The following is a 10,636-nucleotide window of genomic DNA, read 5'->3' on the forward strand; positions in this document are numbered from 1 at the left end:
AGAGCATTATCTCCTTTTTACCATTTATCCAAAACTATTATGATACCACATATGTTAGAATAAGAAAAATATTTATCTCAAAAACATTCTGTGGGCTGAAAAAAAGAGCAAGTATATTTTTTCATACTTTAAAGAGGAAAGAGGGCAAGAAATAGGATCAGGACAACCCAGAAGAGCCAAATGAAAGAGATATAATGTTGTGAATCATGAAAGTATTGCATTATCAGGACACTGAACATTCTTGAAATTTGGATATTGAAACTTCGTTGGAAAGATAGTATAAAATTAAATCAGAAAGAAACACAGTTAGAAACCAGTTCCATACCAACAGCTGGCCATTAAATCATGCCCACTGAAAGTAAAGCCTGTATCACAAGTGGAGCCCACAAGGTCCTGAATGAGAAGTAGAGAGTTATATCCCAAGTTCCCCTCACTGGATTGGTTTCCAGTTGTTAAATCTGCAGTGGCACTGAACCTGAGTTTCTGTGAAACAGGTGTGCGGAGCTGGGAGGACAAGAATGATAGGGAGTTGGAATTTTTGTTTTTTCACTTTATTCTCAATTTGGAAATGACTCATCAAAATAACTAGAATATCAAACTTTGCTCTCATAGCTATAGTGCCCCAGAATGCATAAAACAGAGCACTTGGGAAGAAAATATTCAAGGATTTTTAAAAACTTCTAAAGCATTGACTAAAAACTCTGTTTTCTAATGAAATAATAGCTTATAGTAAAAGAAAGTGATGGAAAAGCCCCTACTTAAATAGCATTTTAGTCCTTTGAACTACTGCAAACCAAGAGACTAGGGTTCTTTGCAATTACTAATAAGGAACTTATTAATGGGAAGAAAAAAAACTTAATCTTGTATGGGACAGTAATAATAATTTGAGAAGCACAATTTAGGAGCTATAGAATTTATATAATTGTTGAAGATCAGAATCTCGACAGTTCCCTGGAAATGTTTCTTAAAGGTTTCTCAGAATTGCTTAGTAGTATATGATTGGAAATTAATACCAGAACTCCAAATTCTAGTACTGGTAGCTGTAAAAAAAATCGCAATTAATTTTTATGGTACAGTATACAGGAGTCTCATATGCGGGATTAGTAATTCTTGATTTATCATTTGTTGTTTGTTTAGTCGTCTTAAGTGCTAAGCTAAATTACGCTTCCCCCAAAACAAAAGGATAACCATTCTCAACATGTTAGTTAGCTTAACAAAGAGAGCCCCACTTTTCAATCGCAGTCAGAGTCATGGTGTTTGAAATGTGTTAGATGTTGAGTACAGTCAGCCGTCAGTATTTGCAGGAGATTCGTTCCAGGAATCCCTGTGGATACTAAAATCTGCAGATGCTCAAGTCCCTTATATAAAATGGCATCGTATTTGCATATAACCTACACATCCTCCTGTATACTTTAAATCATCTCTAAATTATTTATAATACCTAATACAATGTAAATGCTATGTAAATAGTTGCCAGAGCAGGGCAGATTCAAGTTCTGCTTTTTGGAACTTTCTGGAATTTTTTAATTGAATATTTTCCAACTCGCAGCTAGTTGACTCTGAGGATGCGGAACCCACAGATACAGAAAGCCAACTGTATAGGAGATAAGCAGCTGGTCTCATACATCATGGCGCCCAGCTAAGTTTGTTCCTAAGAAATTAAGACGGTGTTTGCAAGGCATCAGAACAACTCATAAAGGTTTGAAACGCTGCCAATGATTTCTTATGTAATCTATGCAGTAAGATTCAGTTTGATTTTTCTTGACTACCCTGACTGGCTATGAATGTCATGTAAACATAGATATTTTTCTAGATAAAGAGATTGAATAAATAGATTTTTCCCTATACACTCATATACTTGACGGACATATTATTAACTGTTCATTCACTAACAAATCAAGGCTGATATGTATCAGGATCATGGCTTAAATCCTCTGGCCTGGATTCAGGAGGTCTGATTCAAGTTGGCCCTGTCACTCTCATCCCTCGCCACCTCTCAGTTTTACCCCATCCTTCAACTGGCCACTGTTTCTCTTATACAACCTGCGCTTCATCTCTTCGTTCTTATTTAGTAGCTCATCCATTTCTCTAAATCCTCTGCATCCTTCAAGGCTAAATCAACATCAAAGAACTATTTTATAAACTCATTTCCATGAAACTCTGCTATGGCCCTTTCTACCCTGTGATTTGTGTGAACGCCTGTGCTCTCTTTCTTAGCCTTGAGCTCCCTGAGGGCAGGAATCAAGAGAGCATTTCTTGCAGTCGCCGCAGAATCTAGCAGAGCGCCTTGTACAAAGTAATTTGTAACTGTTCATAAAATAAATGAACAAATTAATGCTGAAACAAATTCATCTCTGGATATTAGTCAGCAAAAGAGTAACTGGAATTTGAGGAAAGAAAGAAATGAAAAGACAGTAATAGAATCAAAATGATACAATATTATTAATAGTTAAGCCAAGTTAAAAGGGCCAATAAATGTTTTGTGAACCAGTTCATTCCATCAAAGAAATCTAAGATACGCTGTCTCTCCTAAGTTTGCCTATGGAGGTCAGGTCCAATCAGTTCAGGAAGTTTCCTTAACTCCCCTCCCCATCATATAGTAATTGATAGCTTTGACTCTAATCAAGACACTTCTTTTCCAGAGAACAGCAAACTTCTAAGACAGCACTGTGTAATAGAAATATAATACAAGCTACGTATGTAATTTAAACTTTTCTGGTAATCATATTTAAAAAATAAAAACAAACATATGAAATAAATTTTAATAATGTATTCAACCCAGTATATTCAAAATGTCATTTCAATATGTAATCAATATGAAGCATTATTACTGAGATATTTAATTTTTGTGTGGTCTTTGAAATTCAGTATTTATTTTATACTTCTAGCACATCTGAATTAGGACCAGCCACATTTTAAGTGCTCAATGATCACATATGGCAAAATGGATACTGTATTAGGTAGCACAGTCCTAGGATGTTCTCATCAGATTTTCCTATCCTCTCACCAGCCCTGTACCCTCAGTATATCTCAATTCTCTCTTTCACAGTACAGTCCTAAGACTAATATTTTTGACTATTGGGGAATCTTTGGCTCTTCCCATGCAAATAGGACATCTCTGGCTTTGATAGTCACTTCTTTGTTTACAGCTTACACTCAGTGTGTTTGTTTCTGTGTGTGTGATTTTTTAAAATTATGTATAATTGTTAATTATGTTGTATAAAATATACACAACATAAAATTTACCATTTTAACCAATTTAACAGTACATTTCTCAGTCCATCCACATCGCTACAAATGACCCAATTTTGTTCCTATTTATGGCTGAGTAATATTCCATTGTATATATGTACCACATCTTCTTTATCCATTCATCTGTTGATGGACATATAGGTTGTTTCCATGTCCTGGCTATTGTAAATAATGCTGCAATGATGGACCTAGAGTCTGTCATACAGAGTGAAGTAAGTCAGAAAGAGAAAAACAAATATTTAGATTAAGACATATATGTGGAATCTAGAAAAATGGTACAGGTGAACCTATTTGCAGGGCAGGAATAGAGATGCAAGCATAGAGAACGTATGTGTGGGCACAGTAGGGGAAGGGCAGAGTGGGATAAATTGGGAGATTAGGTTTGACATTAATACACTACCGTGTGTAAAATAGATAGCTAGTGGGAACCTGCGGTATAGCACAGGGAGCTCAGCTCAGTCCTCTGTGATGACCTAGATGGGTGGGATGGGGGGAAGGTCCAAGAGGAAGATAATACATGTATACTTATAGCTGATTCACTTCATTGTACAGCAGAAACTAGCACAACATTGTAAAGCAATTATACTCCAATAAAAAAAAAAAGAACTGTGATCTAAAAAACAGAAATTCTTGAGAATGTAGACAAAAGGGCAGAGGAGATAGAAAATATCACAGAGTCCAAGACATCCAGAAGAAGGAGTGAGAAGATATAATACTTATCTAATTGGAATCCCAAAGGGAGAAACAATTATACTCCAATTAAGAAAAAAAAAAAGAGAGTACATTTCAGCGCCAATGAGTACATTTCAGTGCCATTAAATACATTCCTGTGTTGTGCAACCATTACCACCATCCATCCCCAAAACTTTTACATCTTCCCCAACTGAAACGCTGTACCCATTAAGTATTTACTCCCATCCTCCCTTCCCTCAGTGTCCAGCAACCACCATTCTACTTTCTGTCTCTATTAATGACTACTCTGGGTATCTCACATAAATGGAGTCATAAAATATTTGTCCTTTTGTGCCTAGCTTATTTCACATAGCCTTAGTTCCTCAAGGTTCATCCATGTTTGTGTCAGGACTTTGTTCTTTTTTAAGGTTGAACAATATTTCATTGTATGTATATAGCACATTTTGTGTATCTGTTCATTTGTTCAACCAACCAAATGTGCTCCACCTTTTGGCTATTGTAAGTGATGCTTCCTTGAACACGGGTGTACAAATACCTGTTCACGTCCCTGCTTTTATTTCTCTTGGGTGTATATCCAGAGGTGGAATTTCTGGATCATATGGTAATTCTATGCTTGATTTTTTGAGGAACTCACCATATTGTTTTTCACAGTGGCTGTCCATTTTAAATTCCTGCCAGCAATGTACAATGGTTCAAGTTTCTCCACCTACTTGCCAACACTTGTTATTTAATTATTTATTTTTATAATAGGCATCCCGAATTTGTTTTCATTACCATTTTTGGATGACATTAGGAACATCTGGTAGAGGTGAAGCCAACTTGGATCTACATTAATATACAGAAATAACTTAAACATTGGTATAAGACAGTCATTTATACCATTTATTTGATGAATTGTTTTTCTGCTTTTATTAAAAACTTTTGACTAGGACCTCGAAATCCTATACTCCCATCTGGCTCGGCTACTACTCACCCTCTGACTTTAGGGAAGTTGCTTAGTTTCTTTTATGTTTCTCGCCTACTTTATTCACCTGGTTATTGTAATTATCAAATGAGGTGGTCAGTTTACAATGGCTTTGAATATCCATTTGGGCAGGTTTCGGCACTCCCCAGCCGCATGCAGGAAAATCTTCACAGTCAAATGCCAGCTCGGGTTCTCTACTACAGTCTAGTCTCTCTGTGATCATTCAGTGCCTGGGAAGAAGTCCCAGTTAGGGTTAAATGTAAAATTCTGTCTGTTGGTACAATTCATTAAAAGACAATTTGCCTATAAAAAATAAATAAATGAAATGGCTTTGAAAATTCTGAAACAGATTTATTGACGGGATTAAAGGTTTATTTAAGAGGTTATGATTGTGGTTACTGTGTACATCACAGTGATTTGGGTTTACGTTTTGAGCTTATAATGCACTTTATAGAACACTTATGCCTTCTTGTTTTCTTCTTGTATTTTGTGTCATCGTTTTATTATGTACCATTCAGACAGAATAGCACAGTTATGGAGTGTTAATACAACTATCAAAGGAGGTTACATTCCTGAAGAGAAGTGTTTTGTCCTTTCTTTCTTTGCTTTCTAATTGGATCATGGTCTCTTAATTACATTTTAATTCTAAAACTTGATTGAGTTTCATCCCCCTTTATTTGTCAGCTTCTTAAGTTAGGTAGTATTACTGGCATCTGAGAGTCTGTAAATAACAATGAAAATTAAAGCCCAAGAAATTAAATTGAATCTATTGGTTTAATTACTCTTAATTTTCCAGCTACGATATATAAGAAGATATATTTTTCAAAACCTGGAAGTTTATTACTCCATTTAATGGAAATATTGGAAAATTAGTGATTGAGTTGTCCTAGAAGAAGAGCAAGTTGCACATTTTGCTATGACACTAGTGAGTTTTGTTCTTTTTGAAATACTGACAAATTTTAGATGCCAGTTTGGAAAACTCTACGGGGACTTGATACTAGGATGGTCAGCAGAGTTAAGTTATTTGAAAAGCTATCTGCAATGATAATTATAATGGCAACATTTTGTGTTGTCATAACTTAAGTATTTTATGTGTGAGAAATAGCAAAAAAAAAAGATAAAACTTAAAAACAAATGTCTTGAGTAGAATCTATGATACAAGGAAACAAAAAAGAAATTGCAACAGTAAGAAATTCAGATACAAAAACTATAAACAAGGGCTTCCCTGGTGGCGCAGTGGTTGCGAGTCCGCCTGCCGATGCAGGGTGACATGGGTTCATGCCCCGGTCCGGGAAGATACCACATGCCGCGGAGCGGCTGGGCCCGTGAACCATGGCCGCTGAGCCTGCACGTCCGGAGCCTGTGCTCTGCAACAGGAGAGGCCACAACAGTGAGAGGCCCGCGTACCGCAAAAACAAACAAACAAACAAAAAACTATAAACTATATTATTTAATGGAAATTAAAGAGTAATATTCTTCAAGTGCCTAGTTGAAGTTTAAGAAATTCGCGTGTCAAAATCTATTGTGTGTATTTTTAAATATTTTTTTTTCATTCTTTGAGGCTGATTTAGCAGTCAGTAGTCAGGTCTGGGGATTTTCACAACTGATTAGGTGACAGAGTAGGGAAAAACTGCTTTATGGCATCATATGAATAACTTTCCAACTGAATCACTTCATAACTTCTGAGTTCCCCTGTGCACTAACCAGTTATAAATACATGGCTATATTTTGCACATATAAACATATTTTTTAATTTGGGGGATTTTAATACTTGTGTATAACAGAAATATAGGTAAAAGACCTTAGGCTTGAGGAATTTCAAGATTTCAATAGAATCTTAAGGATCTTCTGTCTTTTGTAAAAGAAAGGTAGAAACTTGAATTACCTACTGGCACCATCTGAAAATTACAGGATCAATTCTTTCTAGTTTCCTCTGTATACTTTGCTAGTGAGGCCAAAGGCAGTTAGTCCTTTGAGGATATCGGAGGGACCATTCAGTGCAATAACTGAAATATTTTAAAATCTCATTTAAAAATATATATGTAGGGCTTCCCTGGTGGCGCAGTGGTTGAGAGTCCGCCTGCCGATGCAGGGGACGCGGGTTCGTGCCCCGGTCCGGGAGGATCCCACGTGCCGTGGAGCAGCTGGGCCCGTGAGCCATGGCCGCTGAGCCTGCGTGACCGGGGCCTGTGCTCCGCAATGGGAGAGGCCACAACAGTGAGAGGCCCGCATATTGCAAAAAAAAAAAAAAAAAAAAAATATATATATATATATATATATATATATATATATATAATAATCGTGCACAATATACTTAACAAACATGCTTTATATATATATTTTGTACTGGCCACAGTGTGGTTACGGTTTTGCCAGCATCCGCATCACCTGGGCACTTATTAAAAATGCAGAATCTCAAGCCCACTATAGACCTTCTGAATCAGAGTCTTCATTTTAACAACACCCCTAGGTGATTCAGATGCACATGGACATTTAAGAAGCCCTACTACTGAGATGTTGGAAGAGACCTATCTCTTCATCACTGAACGAGTCTGAGGAGAAGCTTACTTGTATCTTAACTCTCTTAATCTAGTTTTGGATTTAGGATATACCTTCAACCAAAACAATTTATCAGTATGTTCTCTGAAATCTTTTATTCATAATGTTCATGAAGAGATCAGCTCATTCATTCTTCTTATACATCTTTGGATGCTTACTGTGTGTCCATTAGACAGAGCTAGAAAGTGGCTAAGGATGTAGACCAGGCAGTGTGGCTCCCAAATTGGTGCTCTTAACCACCATGCAATATCTATTTTATTCATGGCCATGCTCGGGTCTCCAGTTCCAGGGCAGAGCCCATCGGCAGAAGCAATTTGATTGGAAATAACATTCAGATTACCAAGGTATTGTAGTGATTGTTCAATAGATGGGAGTACGCAACTATTTGTTCCTAAGTCAAGGATAAAAATACCTCCTGATATTTAAGTAAATATTTCATATACTCATATACAGTCACATTTGTCTCACAACAGTAAAATGAATCTCTTTTAATGGACTCAATACGCTAATAGATCCTATCTTATCTTTGTGAATTGAAAAACATTTTTCTTTCTATGCAAAAATCTAGCAAGAGCCACGATAATTCACAGATGACTGAGCTTTAGAGCCAGACAAAACAACAGAGATAAAAGGAAGTGTTTATATAGATGTGAACTGAAATCTCACGGTTGCATAATCACATTTCCTACTGATGAATAACTATAGATGAATACCCTGAAAGTTGGCAATAAATATTTCAATTTGATAAAACAATGTCATATTTCTTGCAGTAGGGTAAAGATTAGGATCATGTAAATAAGAATTTTTTCCCAAGATTGCAGGCTGAAGGCTAAAAAACAAAATATCTCTTTCTACCCTTTAAATGTTATACTCCCAATGTCTCCTCTAACTCTAGATGAAAATCCTATTATATAGGTTAGTAGACAGTAAAAACTTAAGCCTTATCTATACAGGAACAGAAACTACCCATGTGTTTGCCGTTCGGGAAGACTTAAAAGGTTGTGACTGATAGAACTAGAAGAGAATTATGTGTATCCATTAAATGTTTTAAGTTAAAACTCATTTTCACATGGGAAGAAGAGCTAGTGATGAGACTGAACAATATTATGAAGTCAAAATTGAGCTGTTTATTGAGGCCAAATTTATGTCCACTATTGTAAAGAGTAATTAATGTGATTTTTGCCTTCCAGTGTGTATGTACAGAGAGCCATCACTACATGAGATTGGAGAAAAACAGGGGCGTTCGAGGAAAAGTTCCGGAACACCAACCATGAATGGAGGCAAAGTTGTGAATCAAGATTCAACATAGCTGAGAACTCTTCCCTTTGTCCCTCTCTCATCCCTTCCTTTTCTCCCCTCGCCCTTTACCCATTTCCTTCCAATAAATCCACCCAAGGAGAGGAAAATAAAATGGCAACCCAAGACCCAGTGGCTAAGATTCTGCACTCAAAATCTTTCTTTGTGTAGGATAAGAAAATCGAACCAAAGCTTGTCTGTTGCAATGTGGTAGAAAAATGCACATGCACAAAGATTAGCACACCTAAAAGCAGAGGAAAAAATAAATCAAGACTCCACAAGCATTAAAATAAACTGTGTTGTTATTAATAGAGGGCTAAATGTAATGAAAACATAACTATCATAAAGATGAAATAAAATTATTACCTTAAAGAAAAGGGTTTTGGAAAATTGAACTTACAAATCGATGTAATACCCTAAATACCTTAAACTCTGGATAATTCTCTGGTGTGTGTTTTGTTTTGAATTTGTATTTTCTTTGGACATCTGGAATTGACACATAATTACATTCTGTTTCCAGGATTTTTTTTTTACCATGATATTGAACATGTATGAATTATAGATTCTTCTATTGCCTATAAGGTATATAGCCAGAAATCATTTAACATCAAGAAAAGTTTAAAATTTTATTCTTGAAATCGATATTTAAGATTGTTTCATGCAAAGGATAGCCTTATGTTGAATTTAATGCTATTAGCTGATTTCATTCCTTCCTGAAAAGAGTTTCAGATTCTCCTAGGAGAATATCATGTTTTTTTCAAAGGTATTAATTCAGGGGCTCATTTTTTTCTTTAGCCATTTAGAAAAAAATTTCAGGTTTTAAGGCTGATGTAACTTTTAGGAATTCTTTGTCATTGCCATGCCCAGGCAGTGATAAATAAGTTATGTGCTCATACCATTTTGGTCTGATTTTTTACTTTGTGGACACCTTTGAGAGTATAGGTGCATGTCTAGCTGTCTTAGAGAGTTTTATACCATCTCTTGCAGCAGGAAAGAAGGAAGAGGGGTTTTATATAAAGAAATAAATCCTAAGAAATTGGTGAAAGCAAATTGTATTTGTCTTTGTACCTTACCAGAGTTTTCTGTATGTAGCATTTTCCAAACTTCACCAAGGAATTGGGAGGCATGGCTGTGAAATTCCTAACTTACTATCTTATGAAGCCAGTGAATTGTTTGTTACTATATATCCTCATTTATAAATCTAGTTGAAAATCAGTCTGTCTCCTAAAGCATAGAATGAAACTTGTAATGTGCTGAATTTTCAAGGGGTATAGAGAAATAATACAGAATTAACATCCATGGCTCCAACAGACAGGGTTGTGTGAGTGGCTTAAAGTAGTCCCCCCACCCCCCCCCAAAAAAAAAAAAACACCTCGGCGTAAGACTAGGCAAATGCATATTTAGGAATACTAAAGTGTTATAAAAATGTTAGGGAAGAACTGAATGTTATACAATTGCCTTGGAAAAAAGTAGATCTACTTAGTCCTACAAATCAGGAATGGTGTAGAGACATCCAAATCAAAACAAAACTAAAGAGAATGTTAAAAAATATATGTAGATTTATGGATATTATCAATGAGAAGACTTAGCATGTTACTTCTCTTATAGCTCTACCGTCCAGCATGTATTGTTCCAAATACTCCCTAAAATATATACACTTTGCAGAAACTCTAGGCCCTCACTTCAATGACCTTGCCGTTGGTTGCTGTATTCTTTCAAAGTCACTGTAGTTTCCCTCACTCTACACAATCATTATTCTTCAGTAGTGGTCCGTGTCCTTCACCAAGTATTCTGTTTCTGTTATCAGGAGGTTAGCAGAAAATGAAATGGAGGAATTTGTCTAACTGGTTGCAAAGAATAAAAGTCATGCAT

General features: G+C 36.0%; 1 protein-coding gene across 1 annotated transcript in view; it reads left to right on the forward strand.

Moving 5' to 3' along the window:
• Positions 1 to 10,155, forward strand: part of FGF12 (fibroblast growth factor 12) — a 244,845-nt gene extending 234,690 nt beyond the window's left edge. Inside the window, exon 5 of the mRNA XM_022569526.3 lies at positions 8,659 to 10,155. Within this exon, the coding sequence (XP_022425234.1) occupies positions 8,659 to 8,777 (119 nt within the window). The 3' untranslated portion in view covers positions 8,778 to 10,155. The remainder of the gene's footprint in view (positions 1 to 8,658) is intronic.
• Positions 10,156 to 10,636: the final 481 nt, after the last annotated feature.

This window comes from Delphinapterus leucas, chromosome 4 (genome assembly GCF_059928025.1).
Source record: "Delphinapterus leucas isolate spDelLeu-1000000601 "Yukka" chromosome 4, BTC_Dleu_Yukka2, whole genome shotgun sequence".
NCBI lineage: Eukaryota > Metazoa > Chordata > Mammalia > Artiodactyla > Monodontidae > Delphinapterus > Delphinapterus leucas.